A 20,311-nucleotide genomic window follows, 5' to 3' on the forward strand; every position below is an offset into this window, starting at 1 on the left:
TAAACTTTAAGTCCGCCTACATTGTATATTAATTACTGACACTGTAACTGTGTCTCTTTTTTCTTTTATGTACTAACTATAAAGCTTATACATACATACATACTATCCGTCTGGACACAAACTAAGCTAGCATTTATATAACGGGAACTCAAATTTAATCATTTCAACGATTCAATAAATACAATTTGAGAGACATCTGTAAGTTGAAGTTAGGAAACTCGTTAATCGAGCAATGCAAGAGTATGCAAATAATCGCGCGGTAGTTTGGCCCAACCCCAATAATCTAGCGAGAGGTCACGACATTATCAACGGACCTCCATCGCTGCGATTACAGCCGGGGGTAGGGTTACCATATAACTTTACGAATTATGTACATAGTCCTGGAATTCTCCCCGATTCTGAAAAAAATCTGGCCAATTAATAAAGGGGAGAAACGAGGAGTGATTCTTTTGTGTTATAGCAATTAGTCGGTACACAAATATGACGTGGTTAGGTTATTGTTATACAATAATACAAATATGAAGCAGGGTAGGCAATACAAAGGCGAATTTATCACATAAAGGGATGTTTTCCAACTGGCCTTTATTTAAGAATAGGTACCTACATATAAGGTAGGTATCCTTTTTTATATGTCCCTAAAAGTTAGCTAGGAGTTTGACAGTCGGACCAGTAGATAGGAACATGATAATGTTTAATAAAATTACATAACAATACCCCTACGTAGAAAGTGTGACATTACATTATACATACAGCCTCGCAAAGAACCGTGAGCTATTTCCTCTTTTACCCAGTTCTGAAAAACATGTAATCATTCCTGAAAAGCCGTACTATCTGGTAACCCTGTCCGGGAGACTCCCCGTTGACATGTAGCGTTTTAACAGTCAGTACGTGCCTCCCCCCCCATCTCGCCTCACCCCCCAGCCTCCCCTGGAACTGACGACATTAGCAGCCGCAGACATAGGGCACGTCTCTAGCCAGACGCTGACATACAACGCTATATCTACACTTAGCATTCTTGAGACGTGCACATAATGTACTAGGGATGTCGCGACTGGTTTTGGCTGAATGCTGGATATTCGGCTCCTGTCGCCGGAATACCACGCGACATGACATTTCGTCACTACTTTGAAAAATCTTGTATCTCACGCTGCTCCTCAAAGTTAAAACGCAGTAAGTCTATATGTATTCCATACATACTTATTACAATTTTCTTTTCATTGACAGACGAAGATGTCGAAGATACAAGTTTTTTTAAAAGTAGTGACGATTTGTAGCTTTTTAGTCACATTTATTATGAAACTGTGAGCCAACAAAGCACAGCGATTGATGAGATTTCAATTTTGTTGCTCAGAACTACTAGTAGAGAACGTACCTAGTTAAAGTCAATCAAATCAAACCTTATCAAATGGCTTAACAACCTAACTACAAAATTAAAATTTTGAAAAAAATTCACGACATAGTGGACCGAGAAACATGGCTAAGAAGACTCCCGACTAATTCAGCTTTCAAACAAAAAAAAAAAAAACTAAATCTAAATTGGTTTATCCGTTCGGGAGCTACGATGCCACAGACAGACACACACACACACAGACAGACAAAGACACGTCAAACTTTTAACACCCCTTCGTTTTTGCGTCGAGGGTTAAAAAAGGGTTGTCAATCGTCATGTTTCACAATTTTGAAAATAATATTTTTGAAATAGTAATGTTTGCGCAAAATTATCTTGTATATTTTTATGATGAATAGGCCGAATACCGTTTAGTTGCCGAATATTCGTGCCATCTCTACTTTATACCTCGTTTTCTCGAGATTTGCGTCGCATGGTTTCAACTTGTCAAGCGTACCCAGTCATCAATCTCGCATGTCTGAGCGTACTTACTTTATTACGTACATTATTCATAGTTTTCCTACACAATGGCTTGTTAGATTTCTTAAACATACAAAAATATATTAGCATAATATCTATTATCCACGGGTTTACACTGTCTCAATAGGTGCTGTTAACGCCTACTTTTTTCAATGAACTGCTGTGTTCAATAGGCTCATCTTACAGACTATTCTAATACGCCTTAAATAATTCATATCAGGTAGCATAAGCAGTTTTTTTAACCATGGGCATTGTTTCCTGTAGTACGTTCCACAACACATTAGACGTATTTTAAAAGCCACGATAACCGTTTTCTTTATGAAAATGAGACGGCAAAACCAAGCTTTTACAGTTTCAGCGTAATCATATGCAAACACGTTGGTATTTTTCCACTTGGGTACGTAGCCGAATGGTACAAACGCTCACGAAACGCTAAAGAAACGAAATGTTCGTAGATATCTATCTCTATCGCTCTTGCGTATTGGCGCGACAGAACCAGACTACCATTCGCGGAGTTTCGTTTTTGTCTCGCATCACAGAAATGCCATTCGGCTACGGCACCTGAACCTCAATTGCAATATTTCACTCTCGCTCTTGTTTATATAAACAGTAAACACATAACTAAGAGCATTAGCGTTTATACATTGTCATCATTACCATATTTGACACCCTTCTTAAGATTTAAATAGCAGCTGTCATCTTCAGTTACTGAAAAAAACATGTTTGTTTCCTATTCACATTTGTAATAAGAAAGTATGACGATATTAATATTTTCCGGTTTAAAAGAACTATAGATACGTTTACGTACAGTCAGCTGCAGAGAAAAGTAAACCCCTCTGCATACAAATTTGTATGAGACCACACGTCTGTTATTAGAGTAAAGGCCTATTTCAACGGCGCAAATTCACATGCGATTTTGGTTACATTGAGGACTATTGAAGTTTCATTCAGCACACCAATCAAATGCCGCATTGTAATACCACTCTCTTGAGAGTTCTCGCACCATGTAAATGGGCCCTAATCAAAGGAAAGGTGGTGTGCGTGGTAAATTAGGTAGCGTGGGGGGTGCAGGCGACAGTTTTCGCAATATTGTCGCCAAAGTTACCAATTTCGGTGTCGAGTTGCGAAACTCGTCGACGGTGTTGTGAACGGAAGTACACAGGTGTGTCTGGGGCACAAAAAGGAGTGGGGAGACATGATTTTACTTAATTTTCCGACGGACTTTGTAATTTTTGAGTACTACCTATTTGTAACTTAGTACCTAAAGATATAGACCTAGATGTATACTTACCTACTTAAATATTTAGTAAGTCAATTACTTAGGTAAATGATTTTTCCATATTTATTTAACTTACGGTACTGACATAATTATTTTCAACGAAAATTTCTGGGAAATCCATAATTTTTTTTAAACCACGTTTTAATAGATGTTTGTGGTGTCAAGTTAAAAATGTTTAGTAACAAAGTTACCCAGACTTGTTTACATTGTAGCCCGAATACACTGTTAGACTTCTTTTTTTGTATTTGTACTTTTATATATTAGTGTGTAGTTTTTAGTTGAATATCGACATTTAGAGACCTTATACATCTCTAATCATTGTAGTAGCGTAATACTTAGTTTATTGCAAAGTACAAATTGAGTCTTACATAATAATACATGTGTTATTAGTATTAAAACAAAACTTAGAATAAAAATTAACCTAGAACGAAGTACAAAACTAAAACTAATACTTACCTAAAAATAAAATAAAAATAAATTTAAACCAACTAGGCAAGGTCACCGAGGTCTGAACCCGCCGGTAGGGTTCCCATAAGGCTAGCTGCGTTCGCCCTTTGGATCGCAATGCCACTTAGTTAGAACTTAGAATTAGTATTATCAATTGTAATTTCAGTTCAACTTGTATATTGACGTGTAAAAGTGCCCCTGTGGCCTATTTGCTGAATAAATGATTTGTAATTTGTAACTGTTCTGTAAACTTTCTAATCTTTGTGTAATTTTCAACATGTAAACAAGCAGCATTTAAACAAATTGAATTTGCACATACCTATGTGAGCTATGTATGTAGGCACTCCTACGTGTCTAAAATTTGAAGTTTGAAAGCTTTTTGAATATATTTATGGCTTAGTCAACAAGGTGCATCGAAGTGCCATATTCAATGTTCAAATAACTTAGTCATCCACGCAACAGCAACACCTCGTAAAATTTACAAGCGACCGAAATACACGAAACAAGAAGAGCTCGGCCGTCGCTACGCAATGTGACACCATTACCAGGCGACAATAGGAGCAGAGAGAGGAGGAATTTCGCGACCGACGGCTGATGCGTTGTAACGCCCCTGGCACTTCAGCGACTGCTGAAATGCTATTTTGTAATCCTTCTTATTGATACTAGTACTATTTTCGTCTAGGCTTTACTGATACGTTGCTAATTAAGTTAATTTATGATAGGCGATGTTTGTAACTGCTCGTATTAGTCTGTTGTAGGTTACTTCTAAGTGCTTATATTTTCCTGAATGTGCCAAAAAATCTGGAAAATATTTGTAATTTGAAAGTAAATGAATTATATATGACATTTTTATGGCATTTTTTTCGGCGCGAGGCATACTGTTTTCGTACACACAACACTGTAGGTATATCACAAATTATGTAATTTATGTATGTATATTAAGCATCATTTCCACAAAGCTAAATCCGTCTCAACTTAAAACTGCATATATTATAGAGGCAATAATAATGCCCACACCAAAATTCGGTTTACATTATTATGTATCCCTGAGATCTATCCACATTTATATTTAAGTGATTGTTTTAGGGGGGTAAGGGGAGAACGGAACTAACATCTATCCGACCCAACTGTCAACCCCACCTGCCCGCGTCAACAGTCTATCTGGATTGTTGACGGCGGCGTCCTTAAGGACGTCGCGGTGCTCCCTGCTAGACAACGGACGGGGCTCTGGCGACCGAGCAATGGCGGTATACCCATAACCCTGGCCGGGAAACCGGACAGAGGAGGTACAGTAGGCGGCCTTGGGGACCAAATATCTCCTAAAAAGCCCTACGGTGCAGAAGGAAGTGGGGCCCCACTGCATCAACCTTGCTCCTAGTAAAACCACATAATGGAACTCGATCATGCAGATAAAGAGAAGCTATGCAATCCGGATAGCACCCGGCGTTACTCGGTATCCAGGCCGAATGATGACAAATATGTAACTGGAGAAGATCATGCTATCAAACTTAAACAGAAGAAAAACGAAACTATGAAGATTGCTACATGGAATGTAAGAAGCCTGATAAGAGAAGGTAAGCTAGAAAATGCCATTAAAGAAATGAAAAGGCTCAAAGTAGATATTATGGGACTTAGTGAGATAAGATGGGTCGATAATGGAATCCATAATAGTAACGACACAACTTTATTCTATTCGGGGAAATCATCAGCTGAGAAAAATCACTATCAAGGTGTGGGTATTCTAGTCAGAAAAGAACTTGCGAAATACGTAACTAATTTCATCCCATATTCCGAAAGGTGTATGCTTCTTCAATTAAATGCTGCTCCATTTAAACTTAACTTAATACAAGTCTACGCTCCTACAGCACAAAGTAATGATAAGGAAATAGAAAAATTCTACAAAGAACTAGAAGATATCATCAGCAGTATCAACTCCCAAGAGATAACAATGGTAATAGGAGACATGAATGCTAAAATTGGCAAAGGTGCAGTCGAAAAAACAATCGGAGCCTTTGGTCTTGGCAAACGAAATGATAGAGGAGAACGTATGCTACAATTTTGTATTGAACATAACATGATAGTAACCAACACATTTTTTCAACATCCACCAAGAAGATTGTATACATGGATATCGCCACAGGACAAACCAGATAAGATAGTGAGAAATCAAATAGACTATATAATGATAAAATCCAGATACAGAAACGCTATTCTTAATGTTAAAACATATCCTGGGGCCGACATAGGATCGGATCATAACCCTCTGGTGGCGAAGTTTAAGATAAGGTTAAAGAAAATACAATTAAGTGACAAAAATAGCACTAGAATTGATATACGTAAACTGAAACAACCACACGTTAAACAGACAACAGAAAAGTTCATCAACCATCACATAAAGGAACATCTGGAATCTGCAAGCAACAATGAGCACATCGAGGAGCTATGGGATTGTATAAAAACTGTATCTATAAACGCAACGAAAAAATGTGTAGGAAGTAAAAATAAAAGTACAAACTTAGAGTGGATAACAGATGAAATATTGGTATTAATGGAAGAACGTAGGAAATTTAAAATCGTGAATAATAAAAACCAGTATAAGCAAATAAATATATTAATACGGAATAAAATCCGCAAGGAAAGAGATACCTATCTCCAACAAAAATGTATAGAAATAGAAAAGTTAGATAGATGTTATGACAGCTTTAACTTACACAAGAAAATTAAAGAGTTCACAAATAAGGACAGAAAGAAAATGGCTTCAAAATTAGTCGACAATAGTAATAAGCCCATTATACAAAAAGAGAAGCAATGTAAGATTTGGGCAACATATATACAAGATCTTTTCAACGATGACAGATCCCTAATGAATGAAAATACAGAAGAAATGGAAGACCTGGAAGGTCCTCCAATCTTGGTGGAAGAGGTTGAAAGAGCAATTAGATCTATGAAGAATGGAAAAGCGGTGGGCCCCGATGGAATTCATGTTGAAATACTTAAACTTTTGAATAGGGATAGCATGCGTAATTTAACTAACTTATTTAATAAAATTTATGACACCGGAAACCTACCTAAGGACTGGCTAGTATCCACCTTCCTGCCCCTGCCCAAAAAACTTAACGCCAAATCATGCGGTGAACATAGGCTGATAAGTCTAATGAGTCATGTTCTCAAGATATTTTTAAAGATAATTCATTATAGAATATACAACAAAATTGACCAGCACATCAGTGAAACACAATTTGGATTCAGAAATGGACTGGGAACCAGAGAGGCTCTACTTTCCGTTCAGGTACTGGTACAAAATTGTTTAGAATTTAAAAAAGACGTATTCATATGCTTCATAGACTTCGAAAAAGCATTTGATAATGTAAGACATGATAAATTAATGGAGATACTGAATAGAACTGAGATAGACAGCAAAGACCTCTATGTACTGAAAAACCTGTATTGGAAGCAAACTGCACATATAAAAGTTGGCCAATGTTGCACAGAAGAGCTCAATATACTAAAAGGAGTCAGGCAAGGATGCATTTTATCTCCAGCTCTGTTCAATCTATACTCAGAATTCATTTTTCGAGAAGCTTTAGATAACATCAACATTGGCGTGAAATCAAATGGAACCATAATAAATAACATAAGATATGCCGACGATACAGCTATCTTGGCGGAATCAAAGGAAGACCTTGAACACATACTAAATCTCTTAAACATCAAAGTAAAAGAATACGGCTTGAAGATGAATATTTCAAAAACAAAATTTATGTTGGTTAGCAAGAAAAAGAAACAGTGTGAACCAGTCAGAATTGACGGTGAGGACATAGAAAGAGTAGAAAAATATAAATACCTAGGCTGCTGGGTTAACCAAGAATGGGACCCAAGCAAAGAAATTAAAATTAGAATAGAAATTGCCCGAAGCACATTTATGAAAATGAAGTCTTTTTTCTTAAACAAAGATATAAATTTAAAATTAAGATGGCGAATGGTTAAATGCTATGTATTGTCAGTACTTCTGTATGGATCGGAGTGTTGGACTCTGTCCAAACAAATGTTAAAAAACTTGATGCCTTCGAAATGTGGATATATAGACGCATGCTTAAGATAACCTGGCAAGATAAAGTTACTAATCAAGAAGTACTAAAAAGAATGAAAAAGAAACAAGAATTAGTACTTACAATAATGAAAAGGAAAACAGCTTATTTTGGACATGTATATAGACATGACAAATACAAAATTGTTAAAGGCATAATAGAAGGAAAAATCGAAGGCAAAAGGGGCAGAGGAAAAAGAAAAATAACCTGGATGGATAACCTTAGGAGCTGGACGGGAATAGACGCTGCCATGCTAGGCAGAAAAACTGCAAATAGAGAGGAGTTCCGGTCTGTGGTAGCCGACATCCGAAGAGGATATGGCACCTGAAGAAGAAGAAGATTGTTTTAAAAACAGAACGTGTGTGGTACTGAAAACACTTGATCGAGCGTTGTCTTGAAATTGTAACTGATGAGTCTCCTCCTCGAGACATTCGTCGGATTCCTTGCCCCGCCTCTCATTCCCGGTCATTGATTTATATATTATTTCTAATAGACTTGACACATGGGTACCAAAAATGAGCACTGTAATAACAGAAACACCACTATGTATAAATAAAAGTCAAGCGTGCAGTCTATTGTGACCAATCGCACGTGTAATGTAAACAAAGGAGCATCAAACGAGTACCTTTAACCGAAATTATAAGGATTGCCTTATCCTTACTTTTGAAGTTTATGCTCCCAGTGCACTACAGATGTATTCATAGTAGGGAATGTAAAGAACCATTCGGCCACATTATTTCCCGGTTTTTTACTCATGTTATGTTGGAATTGAATTAGCTTTTTTGCCGTTTTGTTGGTACATTTAGTAATGGGTTCCATGCGCGATGTTAGACAACTTCGCTGAAAAATAGGCTTTTTTAGGAATGAGGTACTCTAGTTATTGTATCGGTATCATTTCATGTACTTACGCTTAAAATTGTTAATATACTATACTTTTTATTCATAATGTTTGTGAAAAAAATATACAATACTTTTAACCAAATATGTATAACATGACATAAAACATTGTTTTAGATTGACTTTTTAAAATGGTAGTATATAAATATAATCGTATAGTATCATTATACCTAAGACGTAACCAACCAAAATTTCAATTTCTCATTGCAATTTCTATAAATAAAAAATATAGTAAACAATATAATTACCCCAAACAAAAAAGCTTCCGCCAAACGACTGCTAATAAGGGGTAACATTTATTACTGACTGCACTCAACAATTAAAATCGCTCGCTTTGAGCGTTATTTGTTTAAATTCACTCATTAAGTCGCCGCTAATACGTAGTTTACGTAGTTATACGCCATCTGCGATCGTATTCTATACTCGTAGTTAGTACTTGCGGCGCGCACGCAACTTATAATTTTGCGCGAACATGGTTTTTTAGCTGTAAATGTATTAGATATTGTAAATATGTTGCGTAAAGGGGACCCTTTATGCCTCATGTGCAATAACGACAATTTTATTATAAAATCTGGTGGCATTTTGGAAGGAATCCTTTTCATCACAAAGCGTGAGGACCTATATATTTTTTTTTATAATTTTTAATATTTTTTTCTACTATTATGAGTTGACACCGTGGAGTTGTCAGCTCCGTTAATATGAGCACATCACGTAAAGTAAAATTATCCTGTATTCATGTATTAAAATAATGAAAAAGTTGTCTTTTTAGGAATACCTAATACTTTTAATCGTGGTCGATTTTCATTGTCCGTCGAGGTATTCTGTAACTGTAAGAATTTACTAATTATGATATTATATTATTTACCCTCATTAGGTACAAATGAAGCAAACTATTTTCTTCCTCAACTTAAAGAAAAAACAGTAGAAATCTATATTAGAGCTAATAATGAGGTTAGGGGCGGGTCCGCCGCGGGTGAAATATCGCTCATCTTGGGAGGTCCGGGCGCGGGCGTCAAATTTTCGACACTCGCACGATTTTGTCAATCCCACTGATTAATATCTCTGTCAGTACGGAGATCGCAGATAGCTTACCGATCGAGGCGGCCGTCATGCCTGAGTCGTGGTAAAAAATCGACAAGGTCTTAGTTTTTTGGTTGTAACAGAATTGATACTTAGGTATGGTTAGAAGATTATTTTAATTGAAATAGGTGAATAAAAAGCTGTTCGATACCTACTTGTTAAACATCATAAAGTAGTATATTCCATCAGTGAGCTGCATTTTGAATGACAGTCAAAGGTCAACAGTCCGCAATGTAACTAAAATCGCACGCAAGTTCTGGCACCGTGTAAATAGGCTTTTTTTACAGTAGGTATAGTATGAATTTTCTAAGATGAATTTTTTGGTTTTGCCGTAATCTGTTAAACAAAAGCCTTTGTTTCTATTATTCACAGCGGCTAGCTCCCGTTTCCACAGCACGTGCAAAAGTCTCAGTGTAGTTAAAAAGCAACTATCATGATAACAATAAGGTTCAAATTTATGAAATAGTTTACAGTATGCAGTTAACTTTTTTTGAAGATGATAAAACGTGTTATCTCCGAAAGGGCTTTTTATGGATTTGAACCTTATTGTTATCATGATAGTTGCTTTTTAACTACACTGAGACTTTAGCACGTGCTGTGGAAACGGGAGCTAGTCGCTGTGAATAATAGAAACAAAGGCTTTTGTTTAACAAATTACGGCACAACGCAAAAATTCATCTCAGAAAATTCATACTATACTGGGTATCTCATGCGATTTACAATACAATGCGGCATTTGTTCAGTCGGCCGAGTGCAATCTAACCTCAATAGTTTAATGTATGCCTACATTAAATAAGAACGATATAATACGGGACTGACAAAGCCCTTACAAAAAAGCGTACCCCTGAAATGTATGTGCTTTTTAGGCTTAAAACCAGATGGCGCTGTTTGCAGCCTGGTAGTGGCCAAAATCATATTTTCCCCAAATATTTTTGCGTGTTTTTCTGTTTTATAAGAACAAATGACATATTTCTTTATTTTAAAATCATGATATTGATATTACGTCAATACACATGTTGAAAAAAAAATTGTAGGCATCATCAGTGTAGTTATGATTGTATTTAATAGATAGCGCTAAAAAATCGAGGTACGATCCTTAGTACGAAGTATGTAAATCCTATATAAATAATCCTTGATGTAGGTATCTAAAAAGTTAACCGCCGCATTACGAGTAGAGTAGGTACCTATCTATAATTCAGTTCAGTTTTTAAAATTAAATGGCTTCAGTCCATTGGGACTATTTCGCCAGTGTCAAGGTGATATGAGCTAATATTAGTAATTTTTGTACGGTAAGTACGACATTGTACGGTGACTTAGCACTTGTAAATTGATAGCTAGATTTTACAAGAGCACGTGGACTACCGGCCGTTTACGACAAAAAAGAGGCTAAACGCGTTTCGAGAACAATTCTTCATCAGCTTCTCACTACACCATTAGTTTACTGCATAATACGCTATCAATATTACACTTTAAACAACATTAATGAGTAAAAGAAAAATAAATTATTCACGACACGAAACCGCTATGATGGCGTCCCAACCGGAAGTCCTATCTATAATTATTGATCATCATGTCAGTACAGAGTGATGTCATGTAGTGTCATGACTGTATCTTAATTAATAAATTAGCGAACTATCTACCTAGCGGTCACAAACTCAATGGCAATCTCGGTTCACAGTCGTTTGTCATCGAAACGTCACGCCACCAGCGCCACGGTACGCCCTTTTCCGTCATAATTACAACCGACATAATAAATGTTGTATGCCCGCCACTTAAACATAAATAAATCTTGACAACTATCTTTTATAGGTACTAGATTTATTTATACAGGATGCAAAAACACTTAAATATGTAATTATTGATTATTAAAACATTTTATTTACCACTTCTTGCGAAATTAATGCAATTTGCAATAAAGCTCAATGATCACAATTCCGTCCATCAACGATCTACGATCCGTCCACTGAAAATCATTCAGTGTTTTTTTTTGTTTTTTTCCCATATGTAATGCTGTTTTTGCTCGCACTGCACATGTAATTTTGTTACATTCCTGACATTCTCCTATGACAGCAATGACAAATGATCTCTTCAAAGGTTCCGTTACATTTGACAGGAAACCCGCGGCATGTGACTCCGGCCCACGAACATTGCAAATCATCAAGTCTGCCAAGAGCTCGCGTTTCAGCATCCAATGGCGTCACGTCACCTCGTGACGGATGCTCAAGTGTCGGGATCCGACGGATCTGACTCGTTACAGATCGGCGCCTGCGGGAGACGCGCGTTTCAACTGTTGTATGACAGGCGCCTCTTTGAAACATGACCCTTTGACATAGATTTGTTACAAAACTCTTTCAGCTTCAGCGGTATATGAGCTAATTAGGAAACTGTCATATATTTTCACTTTAAATAATCTTGATATTAAGCCCGGTAATTTACCCGTGTGGTGACGGGTGAAGAATTTCACCACCCCCTTTCGTCTCTTGAAAGTCGACTGACGGCTGTGGGATACGGGTTAAATTGTAGCGTAGGTGAGAGTCTGGCCCTGGCACCTGGCAAAAGGGAGTGTAATAGTTTCTGATGGGTTGGCAACGCGCATGTGACACCCCTTAAGTTGCAGGCGTCCATAGGTTACGGCACAGTATAATAAAGAGTATTATCGTACATTATGGCCACTCCGGCTCCCCGCTGAAAGTGCCACCCACCCCCTCTCGGTTACCTCATAGTTACCGCCTGTCAAAAATGCGAACAGTCGACCTGTATATTTCACTAGCTTTGACTGTGTGCTAGGAACACGCTCTTTCATATATTTGATCGCCAGTGTCCGAGGTGTGGTTAAGGTGACCGCTTTCCATCAGGCGGGCCGTATGCTTGTTTGCCACCGACGTAGTATAAAACAAAAAAAAACCTGTTACTATTTGCCAAGAGTGGCACTGAAACTTGAGTACTTTCATGTGCTCTGTCTACCCTATTATGAGATACAGGCGTGATTGTATATATGTATGATATTAATACCGTTCTGAATAATATTACTAACGGCTTATCAGCAGTATAATGTCATCTAATAAAATATAATCTGCAAGTGATGAAATATTCATAGGCCACCTTGGTAGATTGTTGTCACCGGGCAGGAATCACTTAGGCGGTACTTAGCCAGTATTACCGCTAATTCATTTAAATTCGCAGTAATGACCGTACATGGCTATGCGGCTCTGCGCACACGCTTATAGGTGCAACCACTGACAGTAGTTACCTCGACCTATAGCCAAGAATACAATATTTGATGGTAACATTAATTTTTAGTAAGATTACATTGAGGCACTTTGCTCGGTCCTTGTTTGTATATTTTCTTTCTGACTCTTGGAGACCGTGTATATCTCCAAAGAAAAAAAGTAGATTAGTCTTTTACAACTCTAAAGTTATTTAAGTTATCTTTTATTTGTACATATCAGTCTGTATTTATTTTCATATTTAATTTTTTTTTAAGATGTACTTTGACATTTAGAGACCCTTTACATCTCTTATTAATCACAGTAACTTTGTACTTTAGTTGAATTCATACTATTTATTGTAATTGTTGACATCTAAAAGAGCCCATGTGGCCTACTTGCTGAATAAATATTTTTGATTTTTTTTTGGTCCGTGGTGAATGATACGCAACTGTCCATGTCGGACCAATACGAAGGAGCGATATAGGCTACGAGACGGTACTGAGTGTTAACGATTGTATTCTTGACTATAGGTCCTGGCCCCGTAGCCGAATGGCATTTCTCCGACGCCAAACGAAAGCGATACGCCGCTGGCTCTGTCGCGCCAATACGCAAGCGCGATAGAGATAGATATCTACTAGCGCTTCGTTTCGTGAGCGTTTCGTGAGCGATTGTGCCATTCGGCTAGCCACCCTGAGCTGTAAACACCTACATAGATTTATATCTTCTCGTATTACTCGTTAGAACGTGTGCTAAGGCGTTTAATATTTTGTTGCCTTCATAGAGCTGTTCGGAATTGACTACACTGGAGCTATAAAATTAAAACACAACACTTTCGCTACCAAGAACCCGACTGTCGGGCACACCGCTCGTAGAAGCGTAGCCGATTACATGGGTTTCCCCGTATGTAGAGAAAATGTCGTAGCGCCGCGTAGAGCCCGGTTTCGAAAGTGTTAATGCAATATTTACGTAATAAAACGCAGGTTTCATGAGGTCACTGAAGGAATTTCGACGCAAAAGGAATTTATATTCAAGATGAACTTTCGCTTTATTTATTATTTAGTAATTGACAGTTTACAATATTTTTAGAGTACTCTGCCTACCTACTTGTGTAATTAATCAAAATGTAGCTAAAAGGTTTGCAAGTTTGCAGTAGGCAAACTATAATGTCAATGAAATGTGGGTGGCATATCTAATACAGGTACCTAATGAATTCGCTAATGATTACAATCTCTACTGTCAATTAAAAATCATAATACCACTATAATAGATTAAGCATACAAGATATAATAATACAGATGTATAGATAACCATATCACGCGTAGGCAACTATAGGTGGCTATACCTACTGGCTATAGCCATTATAGAACACTGTCCGATCGAGCGATTCCGGCTATGTTCGGCTCGCATTGCTACGTAGCAATTATTGGGGTTGGTTACTTGATGTAGGTACCTTTGCGTGCGCTACCACAGATAAAATAATTTGATTTTTGACAACCCTAAATATTCAAACAGAACTGCCCTATCCCACCCTGAACTGCTGGCAAACTTCAATTTTGTAGGAAGTGCTCATTCCGTACGATAGCACTGTTATTTATTATATAGCGCCAAAATCGCTAATGAGCGCTCCGGATCAGCAATCTCGCGCCATCTGTCTCTAATCAACGGATCCAGTTAATGAAATCGCGTCGGCAATATGGCGGCGTAATTGCTATTAATAAAGCGTTCCTGTATAATTAGACGCGGCGCGCGGATTGGCTGCGTGGACCCTAATCACGGCACGACGTGATAACACTGCGCTAATGACGGCTTCCTATTGCATAATGCTGGCCACATACACAGGCTACTCACCATTGATTCATATGTATATTAGTTCGTAAGGACCTGGGGCCCATTTCTCGAAGCTACAAGTTACAATTTACAAGTGGTGGTCAATGTCTAAAACGACATGTTGGAGAGCGACTTCCGTAACTTGTGACTTTCAGTTTTGAGAAATGGGCCCCGGCCGGGCACTAAAACTGGTGTCAGTTACAGCAAGAAAACTAGGGAACAAATCAATTAGGTGCACCTTTACTCGCCCGCATTCCGGTGGCACAGCCGGGAATCGAACCCGGGTGTTGAAATTTTAGTCAGGTGATCTAGTTTAAGACATTTATGACTTTAGCCGCGTAAGCTAAAGACCCGGATGTACAGTAACACCACTGTGCGAATGGGTCAAGGCCCACGAAATGAGAATCTATGAATTGATCGAAATTATATGAATTGTCTTATCCTTACTTCTGAAATCTTTGCTATTCACAATCTTTATGTGCTGCAGTAATTGATAATTTGCTTTATTCATCACTCGTAACGTATATGGCGTTGGAATGTAAACAAACTATATGGCCCAATTAGGTTTGAATTAAGCTAGCTCTATCTAACAGCCGTCGTTTAGTACGTATTAGCATAAACGTATCGGCGTAGGTAAAACAAGGTAGTAAAAGTCAAATAGGTAGTCTGGTTAGGGAAATATTAATTTAAATACTTTGTTGTATATAATTTAAAACGCACTCGTTTAACGGTTAACTGTGTATGTAATAACTGAGACAAACGGGTGGTGTGTAGCATATGTGTCTTACCTATATTGCTTGCTTTAAAATAATAAGGTTGAAAAGAAGCCAATATTTGGACGAAGCGAAAATCAGGTGATATTCTAGCGAGGACTGACGAATTGGCGAATTATCACCTCGCTGTTCTAATTTGACAACAAACCCACATTTCATGAAAATCATGAACCACTTAGCCTAACACCTGTTCCACACCTACACATTGCGAAAGAACATAATTACTGTCTTGAGCTCATTTTTAGACTGTCATGCACTTATAAAAACCGGCCAAGAGCGTGTCGGGCCACGCTCAGTGTAGGGTTCCGTAGTTTTCCGTATTTTTCTCAAAAACTACTGAACCTATCAAGTTCAAAACAATTTTCCTAGAAAGTCTTTATAAAGTTCTACTTTTGTGATTTTTTTCATATTTTTTAAACATATGGTTCAAAAGTTAAAGGTCCCGCACTTTTTTTTCTTTTAGGGGCGATTATTTCCGAAAATATTAATATTATCAAAAAACGATCTTAGTAAACCCTTATTGATTTTTAAATATCTATCCAACAATATATCACACGTTGCGGTTGGAATGAAAAAAAATATCAGCCCCCACTTTACATGTAGGGGGGGTACCCTAATAAAACATTTTTTTCTATTTTTTTATTTTTGCACTTTGTTGGCGTGATTAATATACATATTGTTACCAAATTTCAGCTTTCTAGTGCTAACGGTTACTGAGATTATCCGCGGACGGACGGACGGACGGACAGACAGACATGGCGAAACTATAAGGGTTCCTAGTTGACTACGGAACCCTAAAAATGGTATAATACAAGACGGCGCCAGTACTTTGCTCCACGTAATTAGTTTAAATAAAAAGGATGCATGGTCGAGAAGCTCCCAATAGTCCATAACACGCGCAGGAGCGAGGAACAATGATTGACGAGTTCGCACCTCTGCTTTCTAATTAAGACGACATGCGCTTGCGACGCTTCGCGCTCGCTTAGTTGCGCGCCTACTAATTTTACCCTTGTAGTGTCAGGCAGAGTACTTAGATGCGTTACTGACTAGAGTTAGCTAAATTGGTGTGACATTGTATTGTAATGGATGTGAAAAAAAAAAACGTCAGCTGGTGTTTGGAAAGCACACATTTATGCTTTATGCAGTGCACATATTTAAGTATGAACTGTATTTGTGTGTGTGTGTGTGTGTGTGTGTGGTATGTATCTGTAATTTGTAGTACATACATACATACATACAATCACGCCTGTATCCCATAAAGGGGTAGGCAGAGCACATGAAACCACTAAAGCTTCAGTGCCACTCTTGGCAAGTAAGGGGTTGAAAGAAACCGAAACTGTGACATTGCAGTGACAGGTTGCCAGCCTCTCGCCTACGCCACAATTTAATTTGTAGTATACTTTTTAATTTGTTGAATGAAGTAATTGTATTTAGTATGAATTTCTAAATATTCTACACCTATTTCACCGGGTAAATTATATTGCAAAATAAAATTACTAGATCCGTGGCATCTGTGCCTAATATATTTCGGATTATGATAATTAACATAGCGAGCCCAATGAAGCGTACAATACTCGCACATGTATCAATTATGGTGTCAACTCGAAATTCCTGGCATAGACATGCGTTTTAACAATGTCATAACAATAACGAGGCGTTGTAAATAGCACCCCTTATTTCTGTCCGCGGTATCTGCTCATTAAATCGGCTCATACGCGTCCTCTTTTTAGTCTCACAGCTTTTCCGCTAACTTTTGGGTGGTAGAATGATGGACGACGTCGGTGGCCATATATCATTGCGGTAATATATCGCGGTGCGCCGAGTGTCGCCATTAACGCTGGGCGCAATTGCGCGCGCCGGCGATGCGTGCGCCCGCGCTGCGCTTTGCCCTGAACGCTATAAGAAGCGTCTTGCAAATCGACGCGCGCGACCACATCCAAACGCATAAATCTTATTAATGCTCTTCTTATTTCCGTCCTTCGATCTTGTAAAATCGTTAGAACGCTTGTATACTTACTAAGAGTGCCCGAATGAATATGTAGGTATCTATAGCTAGTTAAATACGTCGTGATGTAGCCGTTCGACCGAGGGCATAACATTTACTGTAAAAATCAAACCAATCAAAATCATATTGTAAATTAAGCATGTCTGCACAATATCAGTAAACGACTTGGGTGGGCGCTGATCCCGTGTTATGAATGTTCTTATGCTAGTTTGCGGGTCAGAAGCCGCATTCCGTAGTCACGTTGCGTTGCGCAAGCTTTGATAGCGAATTGTCAAGCGCGCGCCGCTCGCTCGGGGCTCGCGCCCGCCGGGCCACTGTCTACTAAAAGTGAGAGGCAGCCGCTCCAAGTGGCGTATCAACTTACAGCTAAAGATTTGTTGTTTCCGCTCTCGCCGCCTCAATGACTACCATTTTATGTCGATTAGGAGATAGTGTTTCACGCGCCCGCTACCGACACCACTTTTTGTGACACTCCTTTCTGCTATAACGAGTTTATTATCGTCGATCGATGTTTGTTCGTTGTATTTGTTTTCTAATTTAGCGCTTTTGAAAGCTCTCTGCTAACTGTTCGTAATGAAGTGGTATAACTTACGGATGTATGATTGCGCCTTCCTCCCTATTCAAAACACTGTGACAGGAAACCGCAGCGGTATAAGAGTGTAATAAGAGCTATTATGTCGACCAACCACAATTTTACTTACAATAAACAACAAAAACATACACTTCTACAAAATGTGTACCCATTCATCTTTCTCCAACGGGTGACATTAAAAATGTCTCCGTTAAGAAGGGGAAGGGGGCTGCCCCGTAGAGTCAAAGTTGCCTGAAGTGGTTCGCACCGCGGCTTACAATTTATTTGAAGACATAACTTGTTGCCAAACGATTTTTGTCTTTACCGTGGTTCAATTTCTACTTTTTATGTCTAAATATTTATCATTGCTGACGATGTCTTAGCTATAAGGGGAGAATAAATATATACGGTGTCGTTACGATACATGCTTGCGGTTATGTTTAGAGGAGTTACGGAACAATAAAGACAGTGTAACTGAGTAAAAACTTGCGAGTTTAATGATGTAGCGTTGCCGTCGTCACGTACTCTTCGGATTTCTCTGTGCGTTTTTAATAGTTTATTACACGCGTTGAAACGCATGTAATGTAACACTTATCCGGTGCACTGCAATATACTAATTAGTCGCGATAATGCGCGATACGAGCGGTAATGAGCAGCGACGATTGGCCGCGCTCTCGGCCAGCGATAATTGCTACGCAGCCAAGTAATTGTCCAATAATTGCGTTAACGCGAAAATGTACGCTTTAACAAAACAATGGATCGAGGAAGTCCACGCTTCAAAACTAAATAAAAATAAATTGCACATGTGTTGCACTTTACTGCGTGTACCGGCCTGACACGTACTGAATATTATTTAAGTTGGGCAAACAGGACGAAAAGTTTCAAAATATTAGTGTCGTATTTACAATTATGTATAAACGTGTTATTTACAATTAACTTGTTTTAGCATAAGTTAAATTCACTTATCATTAGTCATTTATTTTATTGCAGAATCAAATTACAAGTACAACTCAAACATTGAATTCACATAACGTGTACACATTTTTAGATAGAGTAAAATTTCCCGAATTAACCCAAAGGAACTCTCAATTTCACCAAGTCTAAATCAATTTTCGGAATAAGCCGACATAGGTATCTAAACAATATAGAAAAACAAGAAAGTGATACTAAATCTGCCGATTCGTATAAATTTTACCTAAACACATATTTTATTTACAAACATACGTTATGTTATGGTACGTACGTACGTAGGTAGGATATATGATATTTTGTAACCTACTCTCTTAATGCACCCTTCTTGTCGCGAAATGTTGATAGCAATGGAGTTTTTGATGGCATAATATTTCGTAAGCTGCAAAACGTTACCAACTGTTATGATTTACGAGACACGCTGAACCTCATACATTTTTAAACCACAGTTAAGACTGTTGTGGAAGTGTATGATAAAGTAGAACAATTACCTACTGTTTTATCGCCAGATTATTCAGAACATCTGTTTTAGGTCACACTGTCAACGTTATTACACAACACTATATTTTCTTTAATTACATGTCTTTTAATTCGAACCCTTTATTGTAGGAAGCTACTTATTTGGTAAGAAAAATAAATATTACGACGCTAATTTAGGCAAAAGCAGCAGTTAAAAATTGGATGACGGTACAGTGTTCTACGTTATAACTTAAAATTTTAAAAACAATGTTCAGCAGGCCTTATTAGGTCTTTTAATTTTTGTAATTTTGTTGTAATTATTGTTTTTATTAGTGCATTTTTCTGCAGTTTCCCACTGAGGAAAGGGCCTCCCTTTCGTAACCTTCGGCTCCACCCTGGTGTGTGTATTCCCTGACCAATTCGAGTAGAATGCATCGAAGTTGTCCCGCAGTCATCTCAGCTTGCACCATCTACCTAGTTTGGTTCAAATACTACTTCAAGTTCTACAACTTTGGTTATTGTTTGTTCCAGACGTATGTTCCCGACGGTGCGCGTGTCGTTCGCGGGGTGCCGCGCGGAGGCGCGGTACGCGGTGCTGCTGGACGTGGTGCCGGTGGACGGCAAGCGCTACCGCTACGCCTACCACCGCTCCTCGTGGCTGGTGGCGGGCAAGGCGGACCCGCCCGCGCCCGCGCGCCTCTACCCGCACCCCGACTCGCCCTTCTCCGGCGACCAGCTGCGCAAGCAGGTCGTCTCCTTCGAGAAGGTCAAACTCACCAACAACGAGATGGACAAGAATGGACAGGTATGTTCAGTCATCATAATATCTCCATAGTTTTT

At 38.4% G+C, this 20,311-nt stretch overlaps 1 protein-coding gene across 1 annotated transcript in view; it reads left to right on the top strand.

Annotated features, from left to right (window-relative positions):
• LOC125227434 (T-box transcription factor TBX20-like) overlaps window positions 1-20,311 on the top strand; it is a 53,691-nt gene that overhangs the window by 16,452 nt on the left and 16,928 nt on the right. The window contains 1 exon segment of the mRNA XM_048131753.1: window positions 20,003-20,276. Within this exon segment, the coding sequence (XP_047987710.1) occupies window positions 20,003-20,276 (274 nt within the window).

Source organism: Leguminivora glycinivorella, chromosome 6 (assembly GCF_023078275.1).
Source record: "Leguminivora glycinivorella isolate SPB_JAAS2020 chromosome 6, LegGlyc_1.1, whole genome shotgun sequence".
NCBI classification, from domain to species: Eukaryota; Metazoa; Arthropoda; class Insecta; order Lepidoptera; family Tortricidae; genus Leguminivora; species Leguminivora glycinivorella.